This window comes from Pseudoliparis swirei, chromosome 18 (assembly GCF_029220125.1).
Source record: "Pseudoliparis swirei isolate HS2019 ecotype Mariana Trench chromosome 18, NWPU_hadal_v1, whole genome shotgun sequence".
Classification (NCBI taxonomy): Eukaryota; Metazoa; Chordata; class Actinopteri; order Perciformes; family Liparidae; genus Pseudoliparis; species Pseudoliparis swirei.
The window spans coordinates 3912705-3927507 of NC_079405.1; the positions used below are offsets into that span (position 1 = coordinate 3912705).

The 14803-nt window shown below is 45.0% G+C and overlaps 2 protein-coding genes across 6 annotated transcripts in view; both read left to right on the forward strand.

The window, feature by feature from the left end:
• LOC130207795 (plasma membrane calcium-transporting ATPase 1-like) overlaps positions 1–8842 on the forward strand; it is an 82470-nt gene extending 73628 nt beyond the window's left edge. For 3 of the 5 annotated variants that reach the window (XM_056436502.1, XM_056436497.1, XM_056436498.1), the window contains one exon: positions 1248–8842. In XM_056436502.1, coding sequence (XP_056292477.1) covers positions 1248–1571 — 324 coding nt within the window. In that variant the 3' untranslated portion in view covers positions 1572–8842. The remainder of the gene's footprint in view (positions 1–1247) is intronic. The other 2 variants (XM_056436500.1, XM_056436501.1) reach the window with 1 other exon arrangement.
• Positions 8843–13501: 4659 nt separating this feature from the next.
• Positions 13502–14044, forward strand: pth4 (parathyroid hormone 4). The gene is made up of 2 exons (XM_056436572.1): positions 13502–13620; positions 13789–14044. The coding sequence occupies exons 1-2, from the start codon at positions 13502–13504 to the stop codon at positions 14042–14044; spliced, it is 375 nt and encodes a 124-aa protein (XP_056292547.1).
• The last annotated feature ends 759 nt before the right edge of the window (positions 14045–14803 follow it).

Genomic DNA, 14803 nt, shown 5'->3' on the forward strand with positions numbered 1-14803 from the left:
ACCCGGACGTGACTGAAGGTCACTGAAGGTCACGAATGTCGGCCGACGAGAAGAGAAAGAAGCTTAAAATATAAATCCTGCTCTTCTTCTTCTTCTTCTTCTTCTTCTTCTTCTTCTTCTTCTTCTTCTTCTTCTTCTTCTTCTTCTTCTTCTTCTCCTCCGAAGCGACAGCCTGGGCACCAAGATAATTTTATGGGTTAATCCTGAGCAGGGTTAATCTGTCAGGCTCAGCAAGTGTAACAGCCAAGAGCATTTTAGTGTGTGTGTGTGTGTGTCGATGTGTGTGTATGTGTGTGTGTGTGTATGTGTGTGTGTGCGTGTGTATGTGTGTGTCGGTGTGTGTGTGTGTGTGTGTGTGTGTGTGTGTGTGTGTGTGTGTATGTGTGTGTGTATGTGTGTATGTGTGTGTATGTGTGTGTGTGTATGTGTGTGTGTGTGTGTGTGTATGTCGATGTGTGTGTGTGTGTGCGTGTGTATGTGTGTGTGTATGTGTGTGTGCGTGTGTGTGCGTGCATGTGTATGTGTGTGTGTGTGTGTGTATGTGTGTGTGTGTGTGCGTGTGTGTGTGTATATGTGTGTGTGTGTGTGTATGTGTGTGTGTATATGTGTGTGTATGTCGATGTGAATGTGCGTGTGTGTATATGTGTGTGTATGTCGATGTGTGTGTGTGTATGTGTGTGTGCGTGTGTGTGTGTGTGTGTGTGTGTGTATGTGTGTGTATGTGTGTGTGTGTGCGTGTATGTGTGTGTGTGTGTGTATGTCGATGTATGTGTGCGTGTGTGTGTGTGTGTGTGCATGTGTGTGTGATGTTGCATGCTCTGGCTGCAGCCTGCAGCTCTCCTGCGGTTCAGTAACGGAGCGCCTTGAACTGCAGCGTCATTCATTCTGCCGTCAGGACGGAGGAGACGACTTAAGGCGGCGAGGAGAGAGGACACACACTGAACAGTGTGCACGTGTGTGTGTGTCGTTGTGTTTGACGCCCTTGTGATTTATTCCTTCCTGCACGTGTATTTATTTATTTTTAACCCTTTTTTGTTGTTGTTGTTTTTAGATTTAAGTTCTCCCGTCATCGCCTCGCGCCAACGTTGTGTCTTTGTGTTTCTGTGTTTTTGCACCTTCCCAGATTCACACACTCGACCACCGCCTGTGTGTGTGTGTGTGTGTGTCCCCGCATTGCCCGTTAGACCGTCACACTTCGCCATGACGACCTCTGCCCCGCCCCCTGACGTCTCCTCTCCTCGTTTCAGATTAAGGTGGTGAACGCGTTCCGCAGCTCCTTGTACCCGCTGGAGAGCCCCGAGTCCCGCAGCTCCATCCACAGCTTCATGGCCCACCCCGAGTTCGTGCCCCAGTCCGAGGAGGAGGCGCGCATCCAGACCATCGAGGAGGAGGAGGCGCGCATCCAGACCATCGAGGAGGAGCAGGCGCGCACCCCCATCATCGAGGAGACCGGAGACGAGATCCAACCGCTGCTCGACGCCTCCTCCGGGGCGGAGGGAGGAGGAGGAGGAGGAGGAGGAGGAGGAGAGCCGCCCGGCGCCTTCCCACGCAGCTGCGAGTCATCCATCTGAGCTCCTCCTCCTCCTCCCCCCTCCTCTCTATCAGCATCATCTGTCATCCCGCCAACCGGACTGTCGCACTGAGGAGGGAAGTCGCTCTGCATCCCGTCATCCTACATTTAAACTCTGCGTCATCCCACACACACACACACACTCACACACACACACACACTCACACTCACCCCCCCCCTCTCAGTCATTCCTGCCACATTGTGTCTTTCTGTGGCGTCGTTCAGCCTGTGAGTTTGTTCCTCCACCAACATCGAGACACACACACACACACACACACACGCGTATGAGAGGGCCCAGAGTCTCCCCCGTGGCCCATTTTGTGTCTTTTTTTAACCCTTTAATCTCGTTGGGTTTGACTCAGAACCAACAGCACAGAACTGGCGATTCTCATGTACATAGCTACCGGGGGGGGGGGGGGGGGGGGCAAATGCAAAAATGTAATCTTTTTATTTGTTTGGTTTTAAAATGTAAGGAATGTTAGCGGCTGATGGAGGCGAAACACTCGCTCTCCTCCCGTCTGATCCGTGTTGCTTTTCTTTTTCCCCGTCAGCCGTGTCGTTTCATGTGGAAGGACAGAATGTTTACTACAACCTCTGAACACGCCGGGGTCCGGAGAGGGTCCGGCCTCGCCCCCCCCCCACGTCCACAGTGTCGATAGCAGACGGGGCCGCGGCCCTCGTGGAGATGCATGTCGTCGTGTTTTCACTCGCGTTGAGTCGCATGATCATTTTAGGAATGGATATTTGGGGTGCTGTTTTTATTTTTTTTCCGACGACCACGTGTGACACACATGCAGCAGCGTCTGTTCAGAGAGACTTTAACTTCCTGTCTGTAGGACTGAACTTCCTGTTACTGCAACGGGACACAAACAGACTCTGTGATCGCATCCGTGCCCACGCAGGGTGGCGAGGAAGCGGCGTTCCTCCAGTCGCAGAGCTGGACGACGACAACAACAAAAACAACAACAACAACAACAACAAAGGATGCTCCTCAACTAGAACCTGCCGTGTTTCAGCCGGCGCTCCACTCCGCCGGCTTCAGTTCATGGAGGAGAAACGTCGTCTCGAGCTCCCTCCCCTCCTCTGATAGGCTCGTGTTAGATAAGACCCGCCCACTTGGAGTGTGACAACAACTTAAAAGCGACAACCTGTGACCGTGACACTGTGAGGCGACCCCCCCCCCCCCACACACACTCCCTCCCCCTCTTTCGCTAAACACTGCCCCACTGTGCCGCTGACTGTCGACATCGAGCTCACAAGTCCTGCCATTCCTCCCGTTGTCTCCTTCAAAATAAAAGCCCTCCTTTTTTAAATCTGAGAGTTCGATCCTTCTTGCTGCTCATCTAGATCTGGGCTGACGGGAGAGAACCTCCGACGGCGGCACACACAAAACAATCTGAAGCGATGCGTTCGAGTCCCCGTAAACCAGAGCGCCGACCCGGTGGCCCCCGTCCAGGTGGGGGGTGTAATCCTCTATCGACGGGTCTGTTTCGGGGTCACGGAGCAGGACGTTCAGTACCAGCAGACAGGAAGTTGATGGATCTCTGAACCGAGTCTGGACCGTCTGTCTGTGTTTCTTGGTACCGCGGCGTTGCCGTGGGAGACCGATGATGTCACCGGTCGGCCTGTAGAGAGACGCCGCCGCTCCCGCCGTCGTACCGTCTTAAAAAGAGGAAGGAGTCATCTTCCAATCAGAAGCAGCGACTTAGTCTGCCTAGCAGCCATCGACCAACCCGTGTGCTCCTACTGCCATATGTCCACCTCTTCGTCACGACTCGGTTCCTCCTCTTCCTCTGATGAGCTTTTTATCTACGTAACTCAGAGCCATATTTTATAGGTTGTCTGTATTGTTTTTTTTATCTCATTGTTATCGAGGTTTCCTTTGGACTTTCTCACCCCCTTGATATAGCCCCCCCCCCTATAGCCCCGCCCCCTTTACTCCGAACGCGACCAAAAAGCAAAGAGGAAGTCTTCAGTCGTCACTGCCGAGTTTAAAGGACCTCTACGATGTTTACATGAAAGCACTTCTCTCATTCGCCGCTTCCCTTTTCGTTCCCTCGCTCCTCGTCTCCTCCTCCGCTCAGTCACTCTTCAACTGATCGGGGGGGAAGTCTTTCTTGCATGGTTTTCATATAAAAGAAATCAATGTTTTGCTCTTTTTTTTTACAACTCTTCTGTATTTTTATATTAAGTGCTTTTTAATATTTTGGAGATGTATGAATATATATGTGTGTGTGTGTGTGTGTGTGTGTGTGTGTGTGTGTGTGTGTGTGTGGGCTGAAGAGTTCGGTGACAGTGCAGTACATGAATGACTCTTTTTACAGCTCTCTAATATTTATGCCTCGTGGTGTCGTCGTGGTTACCTGACAGAGGGCTCCCAAACCTGACGTGACTTGTTTACTTCCTGACGGCCGGCAATTGGAATCAACGGTCCCTCGAAAGTGTCGCCGGCCCCGCCGACACCAGGTCGTTCCCTTTATCTCGTCTCGCGAGGCGCTCCGCCCCCTAGAGGTCGGCCCAGGCGACGCGGGTAGAGCGCTACCGCCAGACGGCCGCGCGTGGTCGTCTGTCCCGCCTCGGGGTTCCTTTTGTTCCCGGACTCTGAGGACCACGACGGCGGAGTCCTTTGAAGAGGATGACGGCTGCGTCCCGCTTCAGGCCCCGCCTCTTTTCAAATGGGGGCGTGGCCTGTGAAGGCGCATCTTTAAAAGAAAATTCAATAGCAATGTGTTGCTCTGATCCCCTCGAGGTCTTTGAAGTGGACCCGTTTCCCTGAGATGATGTTGGTCCCATCGTGGGTCTCAGGGCTCTGATCCGACCCCGCCCCCCCCCCCCCCCCGACACACACACACAAAATTGACTTGACGACAGTCGGGTTGTTTCTCAAGCCGAGACCGAGTCCTTTTGAATCCGACTCTGATGAGGACCCAATAAAAAAGCCGGCGTTCTGCTCGGTTCTGAACGTCATTATGTTCAGGATCAGCCGGGCAGAGAAGCGGGTCGTCTAGTGGATCAGCGGTTCCCTCAGAACATGTCGTGTTTCATTTGTTCTGCTTTCAGATTAAATGGAGAACAGACCAAAAGAGAACTCCATTTAATTCTGATTTGGACCTGAAGTGACTGTATTAATGAGCCCTGGACCCTACTGGACCCTACTGGGCCCTACTAGACCCTACTAGGCCCTACTGGGCCCTACTGGACCCTACTGGGCCCTACTAGACCCTACTGGACCCTACTGGGCCCTACTAGACCCTACTAGGCCCTACTGGACCCTACTGGGCCCTACTGGACCCTACTGGACCCTACTAGACCCTACTGGGCCCTACTGGACCCTACTGGGCCCTACTGGACCCTACTAGACCCTACTGGGCCCTACTGGACCCTACTGGGCTCTACTGGACCCTACTGGACCAGGTTAGACTTCATCTCCGGTCCCGGTTGCTAGAACCCAGCTGGACCCCTGAGAACCTTCACCAACAAGCCCCGCCCCCTCAAAACACCACAACGTGAGCTCTTTGAGTTCTTCTGTCCTTTCAGTATTTAAATATCTTAATGATTGCGGGGAGCAGCCGCCGCGACGTCACCGCTACGTTTTAGAGGTTGCCGTGACGAATGTCGGAAGTTTTAATTTGGGAATTTGTTTTACTTGTTTTTCATTTCACGGCCGATCGCGTGACTTCGGTTTGAATGCGTCTGAATCAAAGTGGCGTCACCGCGAGACCGGGGGCCCACAGGCTCTGGGCGGCCCCCGGACGGCCCCCGGACCTCAGGTTGGGCCAAAGGACAAGAGGACGCCACTTTTCTTTTTGTTATCTGGTGAAAATGTGGACTTTGAAGGAGGCGGAGCCTGTGACGCGACACAATCATAGATGTCGTTGCCATTTTTTTACGCCGCCGCCGACGTCAGAAACATTTCTCTGGGCCGAGGGCTCGTGACATCACTTCCTCTTCCTGTCTGACACGCCCCTTTAAGACGATGTACATATGTCTTATGGTGGGGGGGGGGGGGGGAGTGCATCTGCTGTCTGTCAGTTGACCGGAAGGGGGAGGGGCTTAGGGGGGCAATCAGCCAATCATCATCCAGCAAAGCTTTAAGGATGTTCTGCCAAAGTCGTCTCTTCTTTTCATCTTGATTGTTTTGAGGAAGTCATGTGACCCGTCCTCACAGCAGCTTCCTGTTGTCCTCACCGCAGCTTCCTGTTGTCCCAACTGCAGCTTCCTGTTGTCCCTACAGCAGCTTCCTATTGTCCCCACAGCAGCTTCCTGTTGTCCCTACAGCAGCTTCCTGTTGTCCTCACAGCAGCTTCCTATTGTCCTCACATCAGCTTCCTGTTGTCCTCACAGCAGCTTCCTGTTGTCCTCACCGCAGCTTCCTGTTGTCCCTACAGCAGCTTCCTGTTGTCCTCACCGCAGCTTCCTGTTGTCACATCAGCTTCCTGTTGTCCCTACAGCAGCTTCCTGTTGTCCTCACTGCAGCTTCCTGTTGTCCTCACATCAGCTTCCTGCTGTCCCTACAGCAGCTTCCTGTTGTCCTCACATCAGCTTCCCGTTGTCCTCACATCAGCTTCCTGCTGTCCCTACAGCAGCTTCCTGTTGTCCTCACATCAGCTTCCCGTTGTCCTCACATCAGCTTCCTGTTGTCCTCACAGCAGCTTCCTGTTGTCCCTACAGCAGCTTCCTGTTGTCCTCACAGCAGCTTCCTGTTGTCCTCACCGCAGCTTCCTGTTGTCCCTATAGCAGCTTCCTGTTGTCCTCACAGCAGCTTCCTGTTGTCCTCACCGCATCTTCCTGTTGTCCTCACATCAGCTTCCTGTTGTCCTCACCGCAGCTTCCTGTTGTCCTCACAGCAGCTTCCTGTTGTCCTCACAGCAGCTTCCTGTTGGCGAATCTGAAGGAACTCTTTGAAGAACCTTCAACATCCATCCAAAACAAAGGGTTCAACAAACTGGAAAAGTCATAACCGCTCAACACATATATATCATCTCTATATATTTATACCCACGACATCTACACACGTGTGTGTGTGTGTGTGTGTGTGTGTTACTGGATATAAATACATAGATGTGTGTGTATGGATTCTCAGTTGAACTTCACTGCAAACAAAGACTGGTCCTGGTGTCGTGATGACGGCAGCGAGAGGTGCCGGTGTTATTTTTGTACAAACATAATCTCATCTGTGTGGCATGCGTGACAAATATACAACAACTTGGTGGTTTAAAGCAATATGTCCGACCTGGTGCGATCGGTTCTGTCCTGTTCTGTGTAGCCGAACGCCACAAGATGTAGAGATAGAGATACATATATATCTAGAGAGAGAAAAACAAAAAGAGAAACTGCATTTGGATAAAAGTAACTGTTTAGTAAATGTGTTCAATGTTCTGTGTTCTGCATGTTTTAGTCTGGAATGAAACTTCCCAAACATGTCGACCTGTTTGACCAAATGAATCTCAAATACACCCCCCCCACACACACACACACACACACACATATGCACACACACACACACACACCCCTGTATTTGCACTGTGAGGGAATTAAAACTGCGTGACTTCTGATGGATGGATTGATGAAAGATGGAAGATTCTTCTTCTCTTTTTCTTTCTGTTGTCGTTTCCATCGCCTCATTTGTCCAGAAGCTGAATAAGTTGTTGTCTGTCGGCTCATTTCATCCTCCTGTCCTCACACACACACACACACACTGAGACTTACAGAGCCGCCTGAACTCGTCACCTACCCACCTGTGCAGTGGGAGGAAGAGGAGGGTCAGGTGTCTTCTGCTGGTGTCTTCATCACATGGATCAATATCTCCGCTGGGAGGTGATTTTCCTTCAGAAGTCTGGTTTGTCCACTAGAGGGCGCTGTGCCGCGCCGCAGCGAGGGATTCATTTAAATATGGATTCTTCTTCCGATTTGTTTTGAAGATATTTAGTTTATCTTCACGGGAAGAACGGAAGAAGCAAATCCTCACGTTTCAGAAGCTGAACTCCACCAATGTCCGACATTGATTATCAAATAGTTTCAGATTAATTGATCGACGGAAATCTAATGGACCAATTTCCTTATTCGTGTGTTCAAACTGATTTTATTGATCTGAGGACATATTTGTATTTCTAAAAAAAAAAAAGGTTACTCACTGCCATAAACATTTTTCTCAGTAAAAGTCCTCTGGGTTTTAATAAAACAAAACAGAACCCCCAACGACCTCTCGACGTGTGTGTGAACTCACGATGGATCAATAGCTCCCAACAGGAAGTGGCGCGTTGGGATTCAAGATGTGGGAGTTGTTGGATTAGATTTTCTGGAGTTACGCGAGCAGTTCCCCCCGCTTCCAGTCTTTGTGCTAAACTACGCTAACCCCGGTCGACAGAACGAGAAGATTTAATAAGATATATTAACAGAGGATTTTAAATAACTGATAATCTAGTATATGTTTTATCGAACTCCTGACTTCAGCTCTCTTTTTATTGTTGCCATGGCGACAGCGTTCAGCGCGTTGCGTCGCCGGGTGAAGGAAAGTTTGACTTCGCGGTCGGGGGGGGGCGTTTAATCTGGCGACGAGGATTAAAACAAACACAATACAAGAGTTTACTTGTTTTATTTATTCAGCTATTGGTTCATTTAATTTGTATTCAGTTTATTCCCCAACAAAGACCTTTATTTACTCCTGTTTGGCGCTAAAGTAGTCACATTATTTTATTTGAAGGACGTTCATGCTCCCTAGAGGACGAACCCCCCCCCCCCCCCCCACCGTCTGTTCCTCCTGGGAGACAAAAGAAAAACTGCCTGTGCTTCCCTAAGTGTGTGTGTGTGTGTCCATGTGTGTGTGTGTGTCCATGTGTGTGTGTGTGTGTGTCACTCATCCTGATCAAACATCCTCCTGTTTGCTTCAATCTATGCAACAGAATCCTCCAGTTCGGTTCATCTGGTTTCTCACGTCGTCTCCTCGCGCTGTCGCTCGTCTCTTATCTGCTTTTTATTTTGCAGTTCCTTAGACAAACAGAACCACGTTACCTGTACGTTGATGTATGTGTGTGTGTGTGAGAGAGAGAGAGTGTGTGTCCTGTTGTTTTCTTTACTCTTTTGTAAGATATGATCGTGTGGAATGCCTTTGGTCTTAGTGTCATGTCGTTTGAATTTAAACTGAACAAAAGATGATAATCAAGCAACTGAGTAAAAGTTGTGACATAAGTCTATATATAATATATATAAAAATCTATATACATAAAATAAAGCCATTGGAATTTGAAATAAATCTGTCAATTTGTGATTTATTTTTCTGAGATTTATTTTTTACAGATTTTTAATCTATCAGGATTATTATTGTTTTCTTTTTTGCGAAAGGATTCTTCTGGGACAAGAAAGATTGTTACGCCTCATAAAGTATTACAATATAAATATATATATTTTTATATATACATAGTTTATATATATTTTTTATTTTATATATACAATATATATTTTTATTATTTTTATATATACAATATGTATATATTCTAAATATTTTATATTTAACATATATAGATATATTATATATAACATATATATATTATATATACATATAATATATATATATTTATATATGTATGAGTAAAAGTTGTGATATATATATTTTGCTCTGTTACTGGGAAGGCTCTTTTAAACAGTGGCTGTAATGAACACTTCCGCCTCTAGGGGGCGCTGCTGTTTATCAGTCGTGTTCACATCAGACAAATATGTCGCAAGTCTCCTGCAGCTCTGGTGAAGTCCTCCGCTGCTCAGTGCAACACTGCCACCTAGTGGACACCGGCTGCAATACACCAGACGGCCCTGCTGCAGCAGATTTACCCCAAAGTGTATATATATATTAGGGCTGTCAGCGTTAACGCGTTAATCTATGCGATTAATTTGGCCGCCTTAACGCACTAAAATATTTTGACGCAATTAACGCAATTATTATTATTTTTTTTTTTATATACTTTATTAATCCACAAGGGGAAATTAGTTCTCTGCATTTAACCCATCCTTAGTTATTAAGGAGCAGTGGGCTGCAGTGATGCGCCCGGGAAGCAACTGGGGGTTCAGTGCCTTGCTCAAGGACACTTCGACTTGCTTCCGGTGTTCGTTGAAGTTTTTACACTCCTCTGAGTGTCAAACCGCGGCAGTGAGGTTTGACACTGTTTCCGTTTTTAAAACAATTATTTCTCCGCGAAAATAAGGATCATAAATGAGTTTAACTCGTGGATGAATCAGTCGGGTTTCCTCCTGCTCCTCCTTCCTCCCGTCTCCCCCTCTGATACACAGAGGAACGAGGGGCGACGAGTCGGGTGACGCGGCGCGGAAAGAACTCGTCACACGAAACCTTCACCGTGATTGGTCAATCCGTTTGTCAACATTTTGCGAAAAATACAACCAATGAACACTCAGTAAATCACAAAGGACCTCCCACCTCACAGGTGATTCTCATTAGCAGCCTGTCAGTCAGAGAACCAGAGAACACGGTGCGAGGACAAATGTGCCTCATTGAATAGAGCTGAGATTGTTCTGGAATGTTTGATGTATAACACATGGGTATGTGTCATATGCAAACGCCTTTAAAAGGTGAATTTACATTGTTTTATAAAATGTATAAAATGCCCCCAGCCTCCAGAGGGTGAACAGGACATATTTGAATGTCAGTCAGTTTACCAAGGCCACTGGTTCTGCTGTTCAGTGTTAAAGATGACAGGACCAATGGGGTCTCTAATACACCTTTTCTTACTAATCTGGATGTTTCACTGAAGAAACAATTTATCATCCACGATATTAAATACCTCACTGGCACTTTATAGGTAGGAGCCTCTTTGAAAACACAGCTCTGTGTGAAGTTTTGTCTTTAAAAAAGAATACATTTAAACAAGTGTCTAAAATACACGCTGTCTGAAGGGATTACTCGTTCATTTAGAAGATTTAGTCTTTTGAAGAAAAAAAACTTTTAATCGCGATTAATGAATTTCAAAATGTGCGATTAATTAGTTAATTTTTTTTAATCGATTGACAGCCCTAATATATATATATATATCAATATTTGTATATAATATATGTATAAATACACATTAATGTATGTATATGTAAATGTATATATGTATATGTATATAATAAATCTAAGCTGTATAAGTGATAATAATACAGGCCATATATATTTCCTCTCCTTTTTTCTCACCACTTTCCTCTCTCTTCTCTCTCTTTCTCTCCATTTGTCTTTGATGCCGTTGTCATTCACACCCTCATCACTCGTCCTCGTCACTCTTCCTCTCGCCTTCCTCTCCGCCCACGAGCCTCCGATGGCGGCCTCCGAGTCCTGCAAGGTGTTGTCAAGACGACTGAGTTCCTTCCAGGGACTGTGGCGACGCCACGGCAACCGCAGGAGCGTCACTGTGCAGAGAGGAGCTGCAGGAGCAGCATCTGGACACACCTGGATGTCTATAATGCATTATTAACACACTTATGAGCTGCTTATAGTATACTCCTAATATGAACAATGCTTTATAACAATACTCATAAGAACCATCATACTTTATAAACACTGGTCACTCATCATAGTTAATCTGAATGTCCATAGTGTTTTATTTAATGCATTATAATCACCTTATAATGCATTAAAATGTGACTTTAAAAGTTACTTTAAGTGGTCATTTTGCTTTATGTCAGGTGATGAATATCATAAAATCTATATTCCAAAATAACAATGAGCACTTCTAATCCCATTGCGATGCATCATAACATGATTATATAGCATCATAGATGATTAAAATGGAGAATAATGTGATTATAATACAGCACAACGTGATTAGAATGCAGCACATCATGATTATATGGCATCATAGATGAATATAATGCACCATAATGTGATTATAATGCACCATATTGTGATTATAATGCACCATATTGTGATTATAATGCACCATATTGTAATTATAATGTATTATAGATGAATATAATGCAAAATAATATGATTATAATGCAGTATAACGTGATTATAATGTATTATAGATGAATATAATGCACCATAACATGATTATAATGCATCGTAACTGATTATAACGCATTTAAGTTTTTAAAAAAAATACGTTTAGAAGAAAAGCACAACTTTGTCAACAGAATGTTTATTTAAAGCGAGTTCAGAGAGTAACTGATCACATTATAATATTAGTGATCAGAATGAATTGATATTTTACAACTATTGTACAATATCATGACTGTTGACTTTAAAAGTCCTAAATCTTTTCGGTTTATGTTTTATATTAAGCATTATGGAATGGTTTGATCTCTTTAATAATTCAGTGATTTTAAAGCATAAGTTATCATTAAAGTCTACGTTTGTTTCTAGTGCGTCACACAAAGTCTCCCCGATCCTAAACCTGGCGGTTTGCTGACGTTCAAAAATCAACAAAGAAACATTTTAATATTTTCTCTTTGTCCGACGCCTGAGAAGAACCGGGAGGATCAGAGCGGAAATACCAGGAATATAATCCCTCTGTTGAATTCATCCTCCTTTTCAAAAACACCTGATTATGTGTATGGAGACGGCAAATCTGTGTGTGTGTGTGTGTGTGTGTGTGTGTGTGTGTCAGGGGGCTTTATAAGGTCTGGGGATCGACCCTGGAGTCAGTTCAGTGTCTGATCGTTAGAGGAGCTGCCGTCACCTAGGGAAACAACGTGAGTCGAGAGATCATCACTGACCACGCAGGTGTGTGTGTGTGTGTGTGATTTATTGTTGTTGCGTTACTTTTGTTATTGTGGTGATTAATGTTCAATGTCTCTGTGATGTTAAAAAGGTCTTTTTCACTCTGTGTGATACTTTTAGATGAATGTAGGGAATCCTTTGACACACACACACACAGACCTTCAGTTTTTTTTTTCGTTAATGCTTTTGATAAATTTACCCACAATACCTTTCTCTGCGCGACCCGATTTCCAAGAATCGTTTTACATTTAAGTTTTTTTTTGTTTTTTTACAGTGCAAATGTAGAAATTATCCAATCTCTTAATTTGGTTTGGATCAATAATGTAACTTTTGTGTACTAAAGACTTGAAAGAAGTTTACAGATGGCTGCATGCTCCCCATTTTACGCTAGATTTAGATTATGTGAGATATAAATTTGAGAAGGAAGAAAAGTATTTGACGGGTGGATTAAAGATCCTAAAATGTTTAACATCCACGGGAAAAAACAGAAACTAAAAATCTTGACGGTTAAACATCTGGTTTAGCGGAGAGGAAAGAGTTTCACTTTATTAAATATTGGGCTTTGTTGTTGTTGTTGTTGTTGATTCAGTTTATTTACATCGTTGGAGGACACTCAGCACGTTGTTGTGTTCGTCATAAAGGACAACATGAAGGTTTGTGTTGAGGAGATGGAGCAACATTTGATCCAGGACATTTCTAGAGAGCTCGTTTTGTACAGGCACTCACTAGAAATGTACATTTATTTTTCTCATTTAAAAAAAAAATTTGCTTATGGGGGGGTTGACATTTTTTCCTTGGTTTTTTGGGGGGTTATTTATTTTTTTGAAAAATCTGAAAAATACATTTAAAAAATGTGTGAGTGCCTGGAAAAAATTAGCTCTTTACAAATATCTTGGCTAAAATTTTCCTTAAAAAAAAGAGGAAAATTATCTGAAAATAACCCCCCAAAAAACATAATATCCCAAAAATAACCCCCCTTTGGGGGGGTTGGAGTTTCTTTTTTGGGTTGTTATTTTTTTGGGGGGGTTCTTTTCAGATTATTTTGCTTATTTTTTTGTTTTTAGGGGGTTTATCTTCAAAGAACAGACGCTGTCATTTGTTGTAGACCGTAAATCCCTCTAAAGCAAATTTATGTTTTGGGATATAAAAAAATACTTTGCATTGAATTGAAAAGTTATTTAAATACAGAAAAAATATATATATATATATTTGAACGACTCGTGCAACCGATGACGAGGAGTCGCTGCGTCTCCTTCCAGAAGATGCAGACGCCCCTCCGGCCCGGGCAGTGGCTCGCCCTCATGCTCCTCCTGGTCTTCTCCACCAGCCGGGGTCAACAGAACGAGAGGTCAGACGCCCGTTCCCGCCTAAATGTAGTTTCTTCTTTTTTTACATGGCGAAACAAAAAACAAAAATGTAAACTAACAGAAAAATGTGTAATAGTAAAAGATGATTTATTATGTGGTATTAAATTGTCTTTTTTTGTTGTGCTTCTGCACATGTTTTGAATCTCTAGCCGCCGAGCTGTGGCCGAACACCAGCTGATGCACGACCGCGGCCGAAACATCCAGAGCCTCAAGAGACTCATCTGGCTGTCCGGCGCCATGGAGGGGCTCCATGGCGCCGACGCCCGGTCCGCCGAGTTCAACCCGACGAAGGCCCTGAACGCAGCGCTGGTCCCCGCTGCTGGGAACCAGCCCAGCCGGGTGCACAGCCTCCTGAGAGACTTCTTTCATCCCGCCCTGACTCAACAGCAAGACAGAGAGGCCTAACGATGATTTAATGCACCCACGTGAAAACCTCTGTATATATATAATCATAATAATAATAATAATGTGTCCAGCTGCAGACCACATGTCTCCATGAGTTTAAAATCAGTTATAACGAGTCTTTGAGTTGAGCTGCCTGGAGGTGGTTTATCAGGACACTTTACATGGAGGGCTGGGCGAAAACAAAGGAAATTAAAATCACTAGAACCCGACTATGACATCATATTCTTGACCTTATAGGTGACCTCAGGTGGCTCAACCAAAAAGAAGATGTGTATGTTTAATGAGGACCGCAGCCTTCTTGCTAAGTGCTTTCATCATTAATTACAGTGTCATGATCTATGGGAGAAACATGCGTTGTTGTTTTCTTGTTGCTATACACGATGTCTCCATGAATGTAATACAAATACAGATCCGTTGTAGATTTACGATTTGTTGCGGTGTAATAATTATTGGGTGTTCACCTCAATGTTGATATGACACATGGATGATAATAACATTTAAAAGAAAAAGAATGCAAAAATAATCCCTTAAAAGGAGAAAGTAAGTTTCACCTTGATTCAAAATGTACAACATAACGTTCCAGGTATTCTCGAGCTCAGCAACAGACTCTCGCGAGATCTTGAAACTTGCGTTCGTGAATGCCCACGCTACTATGTTATATAAGCTGTGTACATATCTAATGGCACTTCAAAAGAAAAGAAACTACAGTTTGTAGTAGTAAAACGTATAAAAACTATGCAGTTTGAAACGCAGCGCGTG